Raw genomic sequence first — 21,142 nt, 5'->3', positions numbered from 1 at the left:
ATCGCAAACACGCTAGACACCACCAGGCTCCAATATCTGAACCGCGATTCTCACACTGTTATTATATTCTAACAAAGTGAACATTTTCAAACATAGTAATTCTAACATAAACTGTATTTCCTGAAACCTTTCTTAATTTTTTTCCCTCTTTATCCAAGATACAATATTATATTTCAAACTAAATGACATAAAACATCTAAAAGGATTATTTAAAGTTATAAAATATAGGTATGATCTAATCTAATGAAGATTCCGTATAATCAATATAAATGTAAAAATCACATGAATACTATCATAAATGTTCACGCATAGTATTCAGGAAGAACTGAAGCAATACAAAAATTAAATTAAACAGGCTTGGACTTAACGTTGTATACTAAAAATATTAAGGATAAAAAATAATGTTGTATGTACATATGTATAGATTTCATAGCCACAGCGTAGTACGCTCGTAGAGCTATTGCTTACCAGTAGATAGGTCGTAGGTTCAAGGCTCGGCCAAATACGCTGCTGGTGAAGTCTTATGGTTATTAAAAAAACATGGATTGATCATCTGAGACATCTATGGAGAAATTTTTGCAGCATTTTATTATATGTACATACAATATATCGGTGAATCTGAAGACGCCGAAAAACATGAGATTTGCAAGAAAGTTGGGAAAGGAGATGCAATTTTTTTAGAAACCGTCTTAATGAAAATCAGAAATATTGGCAAACTCTGATGGGAAACGATCGACCTGGAGTCACAAACCAAGGTCTGACCAGCAGCGGGACTCTAGTGGGACTTGAACCCGTGACCACTCTGTTTGAAAGCATAATATTCTAACCACTAGCTCACGCTGCTGGTTAGCAATTTGTTGAATCTTATAAAAAAGCTACCTACATAATGTATTTATCGCAAATTTGCTGTGTATCAAAAATTTGTTGACTGTCCATAGATGTCTCTATGTGTATACTGTTTTGTCTGAAAAATTGTTAGTGGTGTAGCGTAGTAAAGAGAAGCCGATTAAGTGCATTAGGGATTATCTGCCGCCTAAAGTGCAGTCGGGAGTGGACAATGGAGACCCCCGAATTGGCTTAACGGGACGCACTTAGTGGCAGGTAGAATTCTCAGAACTGAGAGCACGAAAGCGTGAGACTTTGCGTGCCTGAGACCGTGAGACAAACGGATCGAGGAAGCTGTGGTGAGGAACCTGTCATTTAAAGGAGGTACTCAGTCCATATCAGACTATTCTGGAACGAGCGCTGGCTGCGCGTGAACCTCCTTAATCACCCTATAAATGCTGTGAAGCGACTTTGGCCTTTCACTTGGATCCTCCACCCACCAAAACTTAATATAACCATATGTATGTGTTACCTTGGGGTAATTCCTGTCATAGCACATATGATGTATGTATGTAAGAAATAAATAAAAATACAAAACTTTAGCACAATTAAATTACATTCTGAATACTTAAAGTTTATATATTAAGTAATTTGAATACTATAATATTAGACGACATAATAGAATAGTAACTTATAAAAGATTAATTATATTGTATCCGCGAACCGATTCCAATATATATATATTTTAATATGGAAAAAGTTTGAGACGCGCCTATCACGGTTTTTCACGTCACGAACGACCGAAGTTATAAAAGAGGGCATTTTCTTAAAAGGAAATTCCACACGGGCGCGCAGTGTGCGCATGCAATGTACTGTGGAACCACTCTCGACAGATATCTCCAGGACAGACTATACGGCACATCGACAATGGGCTCCACCAGCTACCTAACCAAGCCGAGGCCAAGTCTCAGAAGTTACATCAACGGCGACAAGGAAAACGTGCACTCCAAAAACAAAAAGTCCAAAATAAGGTGACAATCGCGTATTGATCATCATCGCACATACCCTTCCGTTACTATGGCACAATTACTAATGATCTAACTTTCAATAATTGAATGAGTAATATATTGATTTTTTAAATTTACACGTAATACAAGACAAGATTAGTTAAAATAATTAACATAAGACTAATTAAAATAATTGACAAGTATCGTAATAACTTTTGAAATCATTCCGTTATTATATTTTCAATGATGTAATCTACATATATGTATGTATGTATTATTACATATATATGAATCAGTTTTTATATCACTATTAATATATACTTACAATATTAGAATTTGATTTAAATAAAATCTTATCTATAATTAATACAAACTACAATAAAATCAATAAACTTGTATTAGAATGGGTTCGGTGATAATTAGTCACAAAGCGCTCGCCCAAAAGTCACTAAAATCTCTATAACGGAACATTTAGCAGCGGAAAAGTCCATCATGCTAGCAAGAACTTGAGTGCCAAATATTCCGTATTCGCGATTTTCGTGGCAAAAATTGTCTTTTGGGCGATCGTGATGTGACTAATAATCCAATTACCATTAGAATTGTATACTTTTTTTTTTCATTATTTATTTTAAGTTTTAAAAAACATTATTGAATATATAATATTATTTGAAATAAATCTTTTTGCAGAATTACATCCAATCATAAATTCAATATAATAGTTAAATAAAATATTATTAAATAAAGAAATTGAAAATATAAATACTTACATATATGTATGAACTAAATTCTCCATAATAAATCCAAGCCATTTAACAAATATTTTGAAAATTGTAACTTCGAAATCTTTTATGCTCAATAGTATATATATTTTTAAAATATGCAATAGTGAATATTCATAAAAAAGTATATGTACATACAGTTAAAATATACATATAATTATATAACATTTATTTTTTTAAATTGTACGTTTCATGTCTGCATAATAAATTATTAAAAAAATATTTATCATACATTTAATTATTCATTTATAATCAGGCTTGACGAGAGGGGGGGGTAACCAGTTGATGCTCATAACCAGGGCAAGGCCCCCGAAAGGGCACGACTCATATTTTTAAAAATTTAAATTTTGGCGAATTTTTATGCTAAAATCTTTTGGATATTTGTGACTCCAAGTGGATCGTTTCCTATCAAAATTTTCCAATTTATATGATTTCATTGTTGAAACAGTTCCTCACCAAATCGGCAACCAATCTACCTATGTACTATTTGTTACTATTTGAAATTTATAATCCTAATATAATGAATAATATAATGAAAGTAATGAAATAATATAATGAAATTTATAATATAATGAAATTTATAATATAATGAAATTTATAATATAATGAAATTTATAATATAATGAAATTTATAATATATAATGTTTATATGTATAAGATCAAAACCATAGGTGTCACTTTGGGGCAACCATGGTAATGGCACCATGGTCAAAATTTTAATTTATTTTATTTTTTAAAACAAATAAAATTCTCTCACGTATATGTATATAATGAATAAAAATAAACGGGGTGGATTCATATTTACGATACTACACCAGGACCCAGATTTTTTTTTTTAATGGCTCTGTTTATAATACATATGTTGCTTTGTGATTCATATACAAATGTATGTATATATGAATGTGCAAAATTTTAAAATGTACGTATCGATATATAGTCAAATATCCAAGTCTGACTATATTAAAGATTAGCACAGGATCGAGCCCGGTAGCCTCTCGGTGCTAAACATAAATGCATCCACCGAACCATACTGCTGGCTCATTCATAACCATCAATACACTGAAAAATGACTCATTCATAACCATCAATACACTTACTACTTAGATATAATCTCAATTGCATTCGCTTCCATAATTGAAATTGGTTCAGTAACCTAGGCGTTTCCATAGCAACGAAATGCATAAACAAATTTGACAACACTCGACCTCCAGTTGAAAAAATTATTGATCATTCATAATGTAGTGTCCTCTATACAAACACGCCCGAATAAAACCTGGTAGTGTTAATGGTATTATAAACTAGCATTCATATTATTTGCAATACTCCCATCAGTTGAATTAATCAGTTTATATACTATAATAAATTCGAACAATTTGTTTTAGGAGAAATATCCCTAAAATGACAGACTATGGCATAAAGAAACGACTGCCAGACTACACTGAGCTTGCTTACAAAGAAGCTGTAAACCGATTGAGGTTTTTCTTGTCGGAGAGCTATGCTCCAAGTGTACGTCCTTTATAAATTAAAAAATATATTACATTATTATTCATAATTATTTAAATATCTTATACATTTCAGTCTAGAAGTTCCAAAGTAGGAGCTCCGTCGATAAAAAATCTAGATGAATCCGGTGACGAAGGCTACGATGTCTTATCCAAAACGAAATATCCCATTAGTTTCTATGGTGGACTAAGATCATACAATCCAGTATTCTTACCACCATCAAACGTGGTAACTAAAAGATATCCATTTTATCCGAGAGAAAACTTCAGAAGCAACACTGATGCTACGTTGCCGTTACACATATCGACTCATGGTACGTTGAACAAATTTGAACCAAATTCAAACTAATAATTGTTAAATGGATATAATATTTCTCTATTGCATTCAGATGCAAACATCACTACAAACCCAGATCCAGTTTCAAATCCAAAATTTCAATCGAACGATCCGGAATTGATGGGTTTCATTCAAAAACAAGAAGAATACATTGAACAACTTGAGAGAGAAAGCTCGTATTGTCGTGTAAGTTGTTATTGTTGACTTTTATAGGATAGTATAAAATAATTTTAAAAGCATTTGGTTTGTATTGTATAGGATGAGTTGAACAATTTACTCGGTAAAGTGAAAGAAGTGATATCGGAAAATGAATCACTCCACGATAAACAAAAAAATCAACTTTTATCCAGCGTCATGGATCACAGGTCGGGTATGAGCGAATCTGATGATAACGATGGAGACAGTACCGGCTTGGACAGCGATGCCAAGGTGCTATAATTTGAATTTAATTGACGGAGCAAAAAAGAGTACTATTGTTCAAATGTATTAACTGTTTAAAATTGTATTTACAGTATACTACTGTAAAGAAAAAATCTTCCCTTAAGCCTTCGTCTCGTTTAGAAGGTCCTAACATTGTATTCGAATCTAAAATATCAGAGCTGGAAGCTCAGTTGACTCAGTCAAATATTAATCTCAAAAAAATGCAGGTGAAACATTTGTAAAGTGAATTGTAACCAAACGCTTATGATTTTCTTTTGCATGTATGCAATGTGATGTTCAGCTTGTGCCGTTAATATAATTTTATAAAACGCTTTCTCATACTTTATTATTATTTATTTTATCAATGTATCGACATATGCACATATATTATAAAACAAATTTAATCACATAAAGCAAAATTTATAGGAGGAAAATAATGAAATGCGCCGGAAGATGACCGAAGGTATCGTCGATTCGCCGTGTCTTGATTCATTCAAAAGACAAATTGAAAACTTACAAAGGTATTTACATTATCTTTACATATAAAATTAGTTTCATTTAAATATAAATCTTTATTGTTAAACATTTTAGAGATAAATCTGTGTTGGAAGCTCAAGTCGACCGATTGAAATCATCCTTGGATGACAAAAAGGATTGCGACTCGGATTTGGCGAGCAAAATTAAAAGATCATCAGACATTGCATACCAAGCTAATTATGACAAAACTCAGCTCGAAATGGAAATTAGACGCCTTAAGGTTTATTATAAAATTAAAACAAAATTCAGCCTAATCTAGGTATTTTTAATTAGCAATGTACATAACATTGCTAATCTAATAGTAAACATTTTTTTTATTTTTTATTAAATTTATTTGAATCAATTTGTTTTATATATCATCATCATCATCATCTACAGCCATTCGACATCCACTACTGGATGAAGACCTCTCCAGCACGCTTTCACTCGTCTCTGTTTTGCTAAACTCTCATCCATCTCACCCCACACATTTTCCTAATTTCGTCTACCCATCTTCCTTACGATCTTACTTTCCCCTTTTGCATTATCTCGGGTAACATTCTAGCATTTTTTTTGTCCACCTTTCATCCATTCTTCTAGCCACATGGCCCACGCATTTCCATTTCAATCTCTTCACTCTATCTACTCTATCTACAAGACTACAACCCTTGTCATACTTCTCACCCACGTATTCGGTTTCCTGCCTTTTCTCGTAATGCCAAGCATACAACGTTCCATACTTAGAATGCATTGGACTTTGTGTAGCAACTTGGCGTTCAATGTCCAAGTTTCACATCCATACGTCATCTCTGGCTAAACAAATTGATCAAAGATCCTTTTCTTCAGGCAAAGTAGCATTTTTTATTTAAAAACCGCATTTATTCGTCCAAATGCATTCCATCCTTATTTCATACGTCTCTTTATTTATTTTTTTTTATTACCGGAAATGTCTATTTGACCTAAATATAAATAATTATTTACTACTTCTACTGGTTTATCATCTATGTATGTAATTTTTTGCATATAAGACAAAACAAATGTATAAAATATTGATTTTATAATACAATTTAATAGGAAGAATTGGAAAGACAGCAAGCAAGAGTAAGAGAATTACTTGGAGAGCAAACTAGGCGTGTGATGGAAGAACGAAGTGCAATTGAAAGACGTTATTGCTCTCAGGTTGAACAGCTCACAAGCGACTTGACTACTCATTGGGATTCGGCTACCAAACTCCAGGTTCAAATCAACCATTCTAAAAATCAACAATAATTGATTTGTATTATGTATTAATTTAACAAATAAAATTGGGTTAATAGATGGAATTAGAACGACAAAAACGTGAAGAGAGCGAGCTGAAACGTGAACTGGTACAAAAGAATTCTCAAATTGAAGACCTCAAATTGGAACTGAAAAATAAAATTGGTAAATCATATCAGTTGCATACAAATAATTTTATGTTATTTTTATTAAATATCCACTGTTCTGTGTGTAAATTAGCATCACTACAAGCTGACGTTTCTCAAGCTCATGCAGATCGTTCAGCTGTCGAAGAGGAGTTGGCAAACGCTCGTCTCATATTAGAACGTCATCAAAGACAGTCTAAGCACGATGCCAACAGACTTAACTCTGAGGTTTGTACATTTGAAATTCAAATAAATGATTTGTTTGTGTGCGCTTTGAAGATTTATCTTTGGGTTGAATTGCCACCATAGGTACAATCGGTACGACAGCGTCTCGACAGAGCTGATGCTGATCTCGTCCATTCAAGGAGGGAAAACCTTCGTTTGATGGAGCAACTTGCAAATATGGAGAAGGAGGTATTTCGTTATAATAGCCTTCATAAAGTTTTAGTATAAAAAATAGTCATACAATATACCATATTGCTATTTTCAGATGAACCTACGCAGTCTTCGTCCTGCTTCACCAAAAGAAAAAGAAGCTCCCAGAGAAAAGGAACTTTCCAGTATGTTAATGAACATGGAGAACAAGCATGGTAAGCATTATTAGTTTGTATGACAAGTAAAATATGTAAAATTTAAAGTGAAAACAAAAAAAAAACTAAATAAAAAATTCCAACATTTAAGGATTAACACTAAAATAAAAAAAAGGAAAAGTTAGTTCTTTCATTAACTTTTTTTCTTTGTTGTTTTTTCTAATCTGAATGTGTAATATAGCGAATATTGAACACGCATTTTATTTACTCCATATCTTCACTGCTATGATTTTTATTTGGTTTTACTCGTGACGTATCGCTCCCGTTGAACTACATACTACATATGTATATTGAAATTTGGTACAAATACAGAATACGTAGTTAGAACGTTCGACCGACCTTCACAAAAAACTCTTGTCTTAACCGAAACAATAATGTATTATTATATGTATGATGAAAAGTAAACAGTATAGCATTGTAATAACATGAAAACACTGTCCCACAGCTCAAACGGTGAGCGAGCTAGAGACGATGGTGTGTTCGCAGAACTCACTCATGGAGAAACTCACGGCCGAGTGTCACTTGTTGACTTCCAAACTAGACGACGCTAGCCAAAGGCACAAGTAATTATAATACATTGACAATATTATAATAATATATCGACATCAGCTCTTAGTTGTTGTGCTTGCTTCACACACGTTGAATAAATACCTCGTGATTGAAGGTCGGTCAATGTTTGCCCTGTAGTTTGTCCTCACCATTTTTCCATCATTCGTTTCTGTATTTATTGTTGTTGTTATAGTTATTCACTGCCATGTTCGCAACAAATGCTTTAATATGATGTAAACGAACACTTTTTAGAAAACATTTATTCTCATATACATACATATGTTTAGTGCAACATCATCATGACCTACCTTCAATACTTGACATTTTTTTATGACATATATTTTTATACCACCTTAATTGTATGTATGTAGAATTTAATCTAGAAAATCATACATTCAATATAATTTAATTGTATCGTATGTATTTTGTATTTTTTCCTACATTTTCCTACAAGGAGACCGAACCTAATCTAATTCGATCATACAAAAAGCTATAGTGAAAAGTTTAATTTTAGATTTATTATTGATGAATTTATACAGATCGAATTATCTGTGGTTAAATCGTTTCTTATGATAATTACAGGTAGTTCTTATTACATACATATATGAAAGTGGTAAATCAGTGTTTTTATTTTTTAAAGACAAATGTTTTGATTCTTGATAAACTTTTAAGTGTTAGTTAGCGATACGTTGACGTAGTTTTGCCTGATGGAACTAACCCACATGAGATTTTTTGATATATGCAACATTATGAATTTTTTTTGTGTGTCTCATATAAAAGCAAATTCATAAAACTTATTAATAATTTCCAAAATATTGTTGTTTATTATCATTAAATAAACTTATTATTATTATTAAAGTAAATTAATAAAATTTAATGATAATAAACAACAATATTTTGGAAATTATTAATATTGTACATAAAAAATTGATGAAGTTGCAGATTTTAAAAGAATAGTCTTGTGGGTTGGTTCTATTAGGCAAAACAATGGTTATGTGTGCTTCGTTAGGTGGCTCAAACGCTTTGTTCGCTTGTAAAAGTTAACTTTAAGATCACTAATGTTGATTTTCTGACGCTTTTGGTTAATGCGGCTTTGTTTTGGTTGGTATGATTATAGGGCTCTCCGACAGTCGGATCGGCCAATCAGATCCAACGAGAACAGAGCGCGCATCGTCCAAAAGCAAAGAGCTGCAACTCGAAGTCGTACCGTCCCTGAGGCCACCTGTAGTAGGAAGCGTGTCCGATTCGTCGAATAAGGCCGACCGTTGTATTGCGGTCGGTGCGACGAAGAGCGACCACACCAATTCACAAATACTTAACTTTCCGCTGTACATTAAATCGCCCTTTTTACCGGAGAAAAAGGAACCGATTAAACTGGACATCAGCGTTAAAGTTGTGCCCAAACCGCGTACCAAGTCCGACAAGAAGGAACGTAAAAAGTCCAAGCACAGCCACTCGGAGAAAGATGCAATTGTAGACGCTCCCATGGAGGAATAGTTTATACTTGTAAAATCTAAATGTTTAATAGTACAAATCTAAAAGAAAAATGTTTTTAGTCGTAAATTTTCTTTAAATGTTATATTAATGCTTGATGTATTCTATTGAAACTTTATTATAGCACCAATATGGTCGATTGTTTTGTCGTTTGTAATTTGTTAGAAACTTTATATACATATTATATAAATCAATGAATTTTTGAATATATGATTTTCTTCTCCATTAATACTGTTTAATTTTTCATGCTACTTGTTTTTAGTAACATTTCAGGAAGAGTAAGCTCGGGAGCATATTGTAAATATTTCCAAACAAGTTTTGACTATTAAAAGTGCAACTGCAATACCACATTATAAGCCTTACTGTTAATATATCGATTACTTATGAAAGAAAATACAATTGTGTGCCATAAATCTTATTTTTCAACATTATAATCCAACTATTATAAGCTGTATAGTCACTATAGTCTCCGAATATTAACCACTGAGGCCCTACGAGTTTCCCCCCTATGTCTCATTATTCGATATATAATATAATTTTTTTTTTAATTTATTAAATTTTTCATTATATATGTAAATTGACTATAAGAGAGTATGAATATTTTTTTTATAAATTGATAATACAAAAGTCAGCAGCATAGCTTGGTGGTTGTATTAATGCTAACCACCGAGAGGTTGCTGGGTTCGATTCTGTGGGTCGACCTCGATTTATAAGAATTTATTTCGGATATTATCTGTAGTGCTGCTGGTCAGACTTGGATATTTGTGATTCCAAGTCGAACGTTTCCTATCAGAGTTTGTCTATGTCACCACTATTTGAATATGATTTCAAATATTTATGATATATAAATTTATATATACAAATAAAATACCATGGATGTCTCTCGGGTGCAACCCGATAACGGCATCATGGGAAAATATAAAATTGGGTCCATCAGCTATGCTAATTTTCCCCAAAATTATAAAAATAAAACTTATGTGGGTTGGATCTTTTTTTTTTAAGTATATTCGTAGGATGGAACTGTTTGTTTTACTTTGTGGATTATTTGAATTCCATAATGTAGCCTGTCATATAAACATCTTACTCGCTTGTACAACAAAGCATTAAATTACAATATGCTCCTGAATATAATACAATAAAATAATATAATTTCACAATTAGTTTTTGAGTGTATTTAATTGAAATTACTGATTTATTTTTTAAGCACGCCTTTTTCATATCACCTAGTTAAATGTAGTACTTTTCAGGAAGGAAAAGCACGAATTGGAAAATAGGAATAGGGATCTAATGAAACGTCTGAGAAGCGTTTGGAACAATTACAAAAAGCACTGTCCGTTTGTGCAACAGTACGCTCTGCCGTCCAACAGTCACACACCGACATCTAACGCTAGTTTTTCAGACGGCATCACAACACACGCTAATCATTCACAGAATCCAGACAATTTACATGACATATCCAAAAAGAAAATCAGGGACTTCAATAATGGCGATAGCATCGACAGCACTGAAGAAACGACACCGTACAGTCTGAAGAACAGGTCGGCATTGAACGGCTTAGACGATGAATTCGAATCCAAACACATCACACATCTACGTTCAAACGGCACATTGAGAAAATCACCCGAGAACGACATTAAGAGCTTGTATAGAATGCACACATTTAACGAAAATCGTAGTCCCGACATAGACCGATACCGAAAGGTAGTTTTTTTAGTTTTTCTTATTTTTGTTTTTGCATGTATGTAAAAGTCATTCATATATACAACGTGTAGTTTCAATAGTAAAGTAATATAAATTTAATTGTGTATTGCTAGGTATGAATTGAATGTAATATAGAAACAAGCATGCATGAATTGATTAATGTATTTGTTATTAAAAGTTAATGAAAGCTTAGTTTTAAGTGGTATTTATATGCATTGGGGGTTCAGGTTGGTATATCTTAACCGTTATATCTAAATATATATTGTACAGTCAATGATTTAGATATAATGTTATTTACTTTTTTTGCTTTTAACTTGTTCTATTTGATGTGGATGTAATAAAAATAATAAAAATGGCGCATAGTTTACATTATTGCATGGTGTTCTGTATATTTGGTGTTTTTTTGTTGTTGCAGACACGAAATGGCCGCTCTCCAAAATAAACTAGAACAGATATCTTTGAGAGTGGAACAAAGTTCTCCGAACATTGATTCTCATAAATTAAACACAGGTACCGATGGACAGTTGCCGGAGACATTTGCCACATTAAAACGTTTATTTTTACATGTTGCACGTTTTGGTTTTAAATTTTCGTTATAATTTTGATGATTAGTTGGAATGGAAATCCTTTATAATCCAATAATTCATTCTAAAAATCGACAATTACAATTTTGAGTTCCATTTAAGCTGATCACTCATTATATGTTGCATGTTTGTTTCATTGATTTGTTTTTACTAAGCCTTACTTTTATATTGGGGAGGTTTGTTTTTATAATTTTTATTCAATATTATCATTTGATTCAAGTTTTTTTTTATATAAATACTTTCATATGAATCGTAAGTGTGTGCACTTTATTAAATCTTGATCAATTTTTAGTACAACCAACTTCAAGAACCACACAGCCCCCAAATAGCCCACCGTCCAATACCAACAAAAATGGTAACGAGCACTCCGATCAAATTGAACCTGGGGGACGAACAGTTTCACCGGAATCTTCTCGCGTTGAGCCCAGTCAGCCCCCCAATACCGAAGAACATCCCGTAGACGAGCAAGAGAGATTCGACAAACAATTCAAACAGTCCGAAGAATTATCAGATCAACAGCAAGCCGATAATCCCCCATTAAATTCTAGTCAAGTATATGATAGTGATAATACGCACAAATTAGACGATAGAGAACAAGAGCACAACAGCACAAAAGAACCAAGCGGCGAGGAACAAACGATGGATTATAACGCGGAACAATATGGCGCGGAGACCAATCAAGACTATGTCGATCCGAATCAGCAATATGACCAGCAGTATGTAGATCCTAATCAACAGTACACAGATGAGCAGTATCAAGAACAGCCGTACGATCCGAATCAACAGTATGACCCCAACCAGTATGATCCCAATCAGCAATACGATGAGAACTATGTTGATCCCAATCAACAATATGAAAATCAATGATTACAATAAATGCAAATATAAGTGGACCAAAATATTAAATGCGAAATCCAATCGTCAATTGTTTTAAATGTCAGTTAATAAGTTTCAGATTAGGATCTACAAAATATGATGCTGGACATATCTTGCCAAATATGCGTGCTAAAATCCGCGAAATGGGCAGAATTATATATCAAGATAGGACATTTACTTTCACTTATGTATAACATGTAATTATTCAATAAGAAAAATGTGTTTTATTGTTAAAATATTTATTAGACAACATTATTTATTTTCGTTGTGATTTTATTATCGGTATTCATGATACATACAATAAAATCTTAAATGCCCATTTTATTTTATTTGCATTTTAAACCCATTTGAAGGAGTTTGGCAAATGAAAGGTAATATGATGGGAAACCCTAAATACTGAAAACATAATTCCAAATAAGATCTTCCATTTTACGTTTTGACGATGATTTTGAATAAGGTTTAATATAACTTAAATAAAATTGACACAAGGTCATTAAATACTTACATCACCTATTAGACACAGATCCAAGTTAATTCAGTGCCTTGAACCTATTGTATCTACCTGAACCTGGTCTCTATTTACTGATATACTTTCATAAAAGATATAGAACTGATTGCCAATTGTTGTCTCATGGTCGAGCGATTTTCTATTTCTTCATAGCCTTGAATGTCTCATTAGCAGTCTGAAATTTTTCCGAAATGAGATAACAAGATTAACCAGTAGGATAAGTGAAATGACAGTCAATCTCCGTTGTCACGACAGCCCTTGCTGTGATCCTTTCTCATATGTTGCCACAAAATCATAGGATTATAAGAATAATAATAAATCATTAAATTGTACATTGACGTTCGTTCATAACGATATATATTTTTTTTACATATATATCAGGAAGGCCTGACAAGTAGAACCTAATGCGCCTTCCTAGAGAGGCTGAAGAACACGAAATTAACAATTAATTAATTAATTAAATAAATAAATTAACAATTAATTAATTAATCCATTGAGATATCTATGGATTCAGACTTCTACATATTTTTTTACATATTGTACGTGATTTTAGGATGATTTTTGCCAATTTGAAGAACCGTTTCAACAATGAAAATCGGATAAATTGGTAAACTCTGATAAGAAAGGATTGACTTGGAGTCAAAAATATCCAAGTCTAATCAGCAGTATTAAAGATGAGCACGGGATCGAACACAGTAATATCTTGGTGCTAAACATTGTAGGAATATAGCACGACTTGTGCTATTACGAATCAAAACCAGTGATCTCATCATCGATCCAATACAAACATGCATAACTCAAGGGCAACGTGCCCTTTGACCATTCTAGAAGAAATAGTTCATCGCTCGGTCGTAAAACGAACGAAACCCAACAGTGATGTCATCAGGCAAACGAACGACGTCCTGGCGCTGACCTCATAGCTATAAACCACACGTGTACCGAAGACAAGTGCCTCGAAAACAGGTCAACACTTGTCCTGGAAACGAAGACAAAGCATCTGCACGCGGCACGCTTCAAGCCAGAACGTATATAAAGCGACGCACCAGCTCCCAAACCAGAGTGAACCTCTGGAGTTCAACCAGCTCACTTCTCCGAAGCTCAACCTCTTCGTACATACAATAACCATTGTAATAATTGAACAAAAATAAACGATTCTCTTTCAAACTCAACTGAGTTTCCATAGGCTGGGAAACGGTCGAAACCTTTAACCCATCCTATAACATAAACGCAACCACTGAGCCATACTGCTGGCCAATATGAATTTAACAATATAAATAAAACGACAGTATTTGGCATAGAAACTAATAATTTTGTAATATGAATATTTCGAAAATAGTAGTTAATCATCTGTAAAATATGAAGATATATTTAAAATAGCTATTATTTGTGAAGAGGAAGTAAAATGCTACGATTTTAATATACCCTCTATTTTTTAATCAAAGCTACAAAGGCCGCAATCAACTAACTTATGGCCAAACAGCACGTGGGTAACAACTGTCATCATGTCGTTAGCAACAGGTTTGTCACATCAATTTTGATGCATATTTTCTGCATTTCCCCAATGCTTTTCAATGAAATTGTCTTTGATTTATTGTTTTCAATATGAAATACTTATTTAGTGATACTGACAACGTCTTAGTAATTCATTATGACAATTTTTCTCGTATCCTAACCTAAATTGTTCGAACATTATAATGGTCATGTGCTGATTTTATTTCAATAATCGTAGTGGTCGAATGAAATGATGTGAATACTGTATTTTATCTTTAGAATTAAAACGAAGACTGGAAGCAGACGAGCGTCCGATAGTGAAACGCCTGAAACTAGCTGAAAATGTTCTTACATATCCATTTTTTCCCGCCATAAACAGAGAAGAAATCGTTATACAATGGCTATGTTCAAATTTGGAAAACACCAGTGCAGATCATCAACAACTCCAAACCATAATTACAACACTTAAACAATGTGTCCGATCTTTAAATTTCAAAACATTTTCGCAAGCTGCCAAAGATCAACTTTTTATGGTTTGTTTTGTAACACTATTAAATTTTAATTAATTTTTTGTATTTGAATTTTATTATTGTATTATATATTATATACTTCCAGAGTTTTGCAACACTTTTGAAAGTAGAGCAGTCTGAGAATGTAAATAACATTGTATTGGAGTGCTGTTTTAATACATTAGAGAATCCTACAGCTAACTCACAATTCCAACAATCGCCGCTAGAAATATTTTCTATATACCAAAATATACTATTGAATATATCGCACAATCAAATTGATCAATGCAATATTACCATTCAAGATGCTCACATCAAGAGAGCACTTAACAATCTCCACGGCTTTATCAAAAGCTCCAATAAGAAAATGATGTTGGCGAATCCTTTCATAGATTCAAACCTACTCAAGATTATCTTCAAATTTTCAAATAATGTACAATTTGCATCAAAAATATTCAGCATATGCCAACCGATTATTTTCCCCCCACAGTCGTCTGCATTATTTAAAATATATTTGCTGTCGCTCATCAGGGGTGATAATTTAATGACTCTATTTCAAGAAAAAGGTGAAGCGCTCCGACCGATAGTAACGGTGATGGACTTGCTGTTTAAATATCAAAATTTATCGACTTTTAACAAAGACGATTTGTTAATATTTTTGAAATATTTCACGAATTCTTACAAATTCGACGATGGTCTTGTATTTCTCTTCAATGCAATTCTCTACAAATGCTTGAACATACAACAAGACTATGTCAATGTAAGTGAAACTGTTAAAAGTTTAAATTTACCAGAGGATAGTGTGAAAGAAATTCATTTGCAAAATCTCAAACTTCTCTCTGAATTCAATGTAAACTTAAATTTTCAAATGTCCTTCATAAAATCTAAAGAAGATGATACAGAAGCAAAGAAAAGCTTTTTCACATTTATTCAACATATATCGAATGATCTATTGAAAGAAAGTGTTCTGAATGATCTTTCACTTTCGATAGTAAAGCAAACATTCATATTGGATCCAGAAATATTAGAATCGAACTTGGAAACGTTTTTGCCTGAAATAATTGTACAGAAAAAGAATGAAAATGTTCTCGGTTATTATGAAGACATTTTAATAACTATTCTAGAATTGATGTACAAAATGAGCAGAGGTCCGGACTTTATCGTAAAAATATTACCAAATTTGAAGTTGAAACTTGAAGCGATTGACCCAGAGCAGCAAAAACTGTTGAGTAAAAAAATCAAACTATCCCAGAAAGATGATGGGAGTGTCAAAAAAGTTCAAAACAAACTTTTGACACTAGAGGATATATTTTCGAAACAATTTTGTGATCGATTCGGCAAATTGGGATCTGAATTAATGTCGTGGCAACATTTAGATTTGTTAAAATTGTTAATCACATATTTAAATGATTTTTGCCTTTCACATTTAGAAAAAGGAACAATTCGTTAGTACTTTTTAATGTAATATACTATAAAGATGTTTTAAATATTTAATACTAATATGTTTTTTGTAATTTAATCAGGTCCATCGATAATTTTACTCGTTGAAGTAATTTGTTCACTTCTTTCATCATTGTGCCATAATAGTAAAATGGCCGATCAGAATGTGGCCGAAAATGTTTACAAAAAATTTGATACTATTTTTGAGACCTTTGGCAATGAAACTCTATTAAAATTTGCAACAGTAGTCCAGAAATTCCCAAATGTAATAAATTATGTTTAATTTTTATTGATTCATATGCATGTATGTAATTATTTACAATTATTTTATAATTTTCAGGAAATACAACTTCATAGAGCTTTTCTTAATGTCTGCAAAAGTTATGGTCACTTGAAATTATTACTTTGGCAATATCAACCACATTTCATAGTTCAATTAGATGAAAATTGCATTGCCAAAGATAAACATCACATTTCTAATGTTACAATGCTGCACTCGTACATTCCAAGCAATATGTGGAAAAATATTAATAAACTGATTGCTAAAAGTGATGATAAAGTTTCTTACGGTTACATGGTAATTATATTTTCAACTAATTTAAAAATAATTAATAGATTAAAGGTAATTATAATTAATTTTTTTCAGAATATTCTTATTCTTCAAAATGCAATTGTCGAAATCTATTTGAAAAAGAATGAAATTAGCGAAATGTTTATGTGGAATGATTGTGTAAAACTTCATATAGTAAACAATTTTGATAATATACTCTCTATAGTTGAAAATGAAGAATTATATTTGAATGCAATATTTTCAAATTTAAATAATAATACAATGAATATAGCATGTAGCAAAATTGTTTCCGGAATATGTGAAGGCAATGTATCCGATTCTATATTGAAGAAAAGTTTCATTTATAGCAACAAAAACATAATTTCTACCATTGCTTCAGAGTGCATTAGAAACGTATGGTTTCATTATAATTCAAACAAATCGCTGAAGCAATACCCTTCATTGTATTTGACGTCCAATTCAGAAGAGTTTGACATTAAAACATTTTTCGATGGAGTTGATAACCGCGTTGAATTCATAAATGCCTTAGTCAATTGTAATATATTAGAAATGGAGTGTATAACAGAGCTGGAAAAAATATTCAAACTTCTTAATCAAATTCCGATACATTTTGTGACGGAAAATGTTCAAAATTCAGCGTTATTTTGCATTTTGCTGCTTCAGTTGAGTTTGAAAAAAATTGGAAAGCTCGGGAAATGCTTGAAACGCATCAAAAGCGATTGCATATCAATTATATTCAAAATATACGACTCGTCTTTCAAGCTACCTAATATTTTTGACGTACTTCCTTCACAGTCAGTGATTCAACTCATCGATAGCAATTATTTTGAATTAACGTTGTCTGAAAATAAATTTGATGGATACTATACACTGAATCAAATTATATTAGGAGTTATTTTTAATGGAAATTTGGACAATATAAATAACTTCATCCCTCTATTATACAACTCATCGTGTATAGCTGACTCTGAAAACTTGCCTAATTTAGCTTTGAATAACAGTTTCCAAACTCTGTGTCTTCTTTATGCAACATTTTCCACTATTAAAAGAACAAATTTTAATACAGACTTAAAGGTTGCTATTTCAAAACATCAAATTGTCATGTCGAACCATTTAAATTCGTATTTCGATAATATGGAATGGAAGAATGTTTATAATAATTTGTTTGATACTGATAAAAAGCCATCCGACGCAATGGAAAATAATGAATCGATGAATATAAATGAAAATGAAAGATGTGCTTATCTTAATCTCGTTGCATCGTTTGTGGCCGTTTTGTCAAATGAGCGTTTCATTCCGAATGAATCTGATACTAAAATATTCAAAAAGCTGAGCAAAGCTCTTGATTTCTTCTTAAAACTATGCGTAAGTATAATGTAATTTTTTTTTTATCAAATATGTTTGTTAGTTCAAATTTATATCGCTTATAATTTCAGTTAGAAGAACTTAATAATAAAAATATTAGTTTGCATCACGCAAAGGGTTGTTGTATGATAGTAAATTCATCTTTAAAAAATTACAAATTCTTCAAAAAGTCGATAACCATCGATGAAGATAATTTATATACCCAAATATGGCAATCATCTAAGTGTTTTGTACAAACAAGCCATTATAAAGTCGGTGCCGAATGGATGGAAGTTCACAACATGATGCTGGATAATATAAGACTTACATATGAACTGTGTGGGGTTAAATTTTTTAATACTTTCCTCGTCAAGGAATTATTGCAAAGCAGTAAATTGATGGCACGTTTTACACATTTTAAATTAATATTATATTATGTTAATGTATGTATTTTAGATTATTTATTTTTTATTTTTAGGTCGAAAACCCGTTGAATTCTGCTCTCGTGATTGGAAATACGTATGTAATGAAATCTCTGTGGTCTTGCTTTTTGAATGCAAATTTAAAAATAACTGGAAAAACGGAAGCGCGTTCATCAGCTGTCAAACAAATGATCAAAAACTGTTTCTTTTGGCTTAAAAATATGTCGAATACTGTTCAGCGTGAAAAAAAAACAGAAGATGATCAAAACGAAACAGTCCGTCAACTCTCTGATACAAACACACTTCAAAATCTTCCAGTGAAAGCTTCCATCAACAGGAATTTGGAAATTGTCAATGTTTGCTTTGAAGTTGTGGCTGAATTCGTTGCTACTAAGAAGGTATCAACACTAGCTACTAAAAATATTATAAATACACGCATGTAGGTATTTTCAGATTTCGTTTTATATATTTTCAGATGATTCTTTCCAACAATCTAATAGACACCATAATACAAATGCCGATTGTTATCAATTTCGACTTGTCGAATAATCAAACATTCAACCGAGAAGAATCTTTGGACGCTTTTTGTGCAGTTTTTGATAAATGCATTGCGTTGCTTCGGAACTTACTTCTTTTCCGAATTGAATTATTACAAGATAGGTATTACATATTTGATGAATTTTATCTAGAAACAGTGGTTCAGATTCAGTTTCTTCACACATTTTATACTATGTTTCAGATTACCATCATTTCTCCAATCGTATAGAAAACTTATTCACACCCTTAGTGTTAAAAGCAATTCCGATCAGATCTCAAACAAAAACGATATTGAAAAATTTGTTGCATTAGCACTCAACTTGGAAAAGTATTATCAAAATTTCATAGTATTTGTATTTTAATAATTTATTTTTATTGGTTTTCATGTACAAAAACAATTTTTTCAGGATGACGCAGATTATAGTCAAGAACGAAAAACAGGATGTAGCTCGAATTGCACCATACATAGTAGCCGATATAGTGTCTTCATTCCAGAAAGTCTCCATCTGTCCACCAGTCAAATTTCACTTGCAGAATTGCGCATATTGCTTAATGCAACTCCTCGATAATCACGCTACGGGCTTCTTAATGAGGAACATGCCTGACGCTAGTCGAATAATGTTTCAACAGCTTTACGATAATTATAAAAAGTATTACAAATATATGGGGACATCGTAAAATATTTCATACAGTTTTTTTACTTAATAAATCTTACCTACACAAGAAAACTAATGTGATCTATATTTTAGTTTTCCTTTTTTTTATTAATATTATAAAATAATCTTATGTAAATATGTATGTATGTCACCGTGATTTATTTTTTTTAATTATTATAAATACATAATTAATTCAGAATTATCATTTTATGAAATGATCAAAAATGAATTTGTTTATTTTGTTAGTTGTATGTTTATGAAGAAATATATTACATTAGAAAAATCATAATTGAGTATTTTAGTTTATGTAATTACACTGTTCGACACGAAAAATGGTTCAGAGACGAGATATGACTTTTCTTATAGACCTATGCCCAGTAAACACGAATCCGGTAATAAAAAATGTTGATTGACTCGAGATTCGGAGATATATGTGTTTTTTAAATCGCACGATTTTTCTATATCTTCGTGTTGTTCGGTCGATGTCTCAAAATCTGTCAATTTCTTGTTCAAAATGAATATTAGAATTTATAGTCTGGTATTTTATCTTTCATTTGTAGTACTTTTCAGTTTCAAATATCTCTAAGTAGTCGTCCAGTTCAATTCAAAAGTCAAAAGTACGTATTTTCACTTGGGATTTTTTCCCACTGTTAATACTATTTTGTATTGAATATTTTCTATTGAGGTAGTGTTCTGGCCAAACTATTTTTTGTTTTTGTTTAAAAGGGTTAGTTGGAAGTGTGTTGAATTTTAAATCGGTAAAATTGCGAGCAAAAAGCTCGTACTAGTATTTACACGAATCTTAATTGAATTAGTAGGGATAATATATTAAATTGTCTTTATATGAGAATTAAATGAAATTCCACTTAGATAAATCATATTTCGACTATTCTTGTGGATTAATAACAAAAATTCTATTGATAACTGGCTTACCTCGATAAAATAAACGAATATATTATAACTTATAAGACTTGGGTATATTGTTTGGTATAATTTTTTCATACTAACAGTGCAAGTACATATGTATACTTTCACAGGCGTTTTAGGGAATTCATCTTCCGAATACTTTCAGTTTATTTCT

At 31.9% G+C, this 21,142-nt stretch overlaps 3 protein-coding genes across 4 annotated transcripts; all 3 read left to right on the top strand.

Moving 5' to 3' along the window:
* The first annotated feature begins 1,684 nt into the window (after nt 1-1,684).
* Nucleotides 1,685-9,649, top strand: LOC143909024 (serologically defined colon cancer antigen 8 homolog). 2 transcript variants are annotated; one of them, XM_077426911.1, is made up of 14 exons: nt 1,685-1,856; nt 3,994-4,117; nt 4,190-4,427; nt 4,503-4,636; nt 4,709-4,879; nt 4,963-5,097; nt 5,297-5,391; nt 5,462-5,627; nt 6,461-6,622; nt 6,703-6,808; nt 6,884-7,017; nt 7,099-7,203; nt 7,280-7,379; nt 9,046-9,649. In XM_077426911.1, the coding sequence occupies exons 1-14, from the start codon at nt 1,693-1,695 to the stop codon at nt 9,423-9,425; spliced, it is 2,214 nt and encodes a 737-aa protein (XP_077283037.1). In that variant the 5' UTR covers nt 1,685-1,692; the 3' UTR covers nt 9,426-9,649. The 2 variants fall into 2 exon arrangements, with proteins under 2 accessions (XP_077283037.1, XP_077283038.1); XM_077426912.1 differs by lacking the exon at nt 1,685-1,856 and adding an exon at nt 3,847-3,887.
* Nucleotides 9,650-10,979: 1,330 nt separating this feature from the next.
* Nucleotides 10,980-12,900, top strand: LOC143909025 (uncharacterized). The gene is made up of 3 exons (XM_077426914.1): nt 10,980-11,123; nt 11,539-11,633; nt 12,000-12,900. Exons 2-3 carry the CDS (start codon nt 11,546-11,548, stop codon nt 12,572-12,574), a joined length of 663 nt encoding a protein of 220 aa, XP_077283040.1. The 5' UTR covers nt 10,980-11,123; nt 11,539-11,545; the 3' UTR covers nt 12,575-12,900.
* A 1,665-nt stretch (nt 12,901-14,565) lies between these two features.
* LOC143909521 (uncharacterized) lies at nt 14,566-20,339 on the top strand. Its single transcript, XM_077427532.1, has 11 exons — nt 14,566-14,609; nt 14,862-15,115; nt 15,198-16,536; nt 16,615-16,796; nt 16,872-17,108; nt 17,178-18,467; nt 18,539-18,847; nt 18,925-19,266; nt 19,344-19,528; nt 19,608-19,733; nt 19,813-20,339. The coding sequence occupies exons 1-11, from the start codon at nt 14,594-14,596 to the stop codon at nt 20,081-20,083; spliced, it is 4,551 nt and encodes a 1,516-aa protein (XP_077283658.1). The 5' UTR covers nt 14,566-14,593; the 3' UTR covers nt 20,084-20,339.
* Nucleotides 20,340-21,142: the final 803 nt, after the last annotated feature.

This window comes from Arctopsyche grandis, chromosome 3, assembly GCF_051622035.1.
Source record: "Arctopsyche grandis isolate Sample6627 chromosome 3, ASM5162203v2, whole genome shotgun sequence".
NCBI lineage: Eukaryota > Metazoa > Arthropoda > Insecta > Trichoptera > Hydropsychidae > Arctopsyche > Arctopsyche grandis.
Note: the sequence above shows the minus strand (reverse complement) of the source record. Positions and strands in the feature narration are given on the sequence as shown.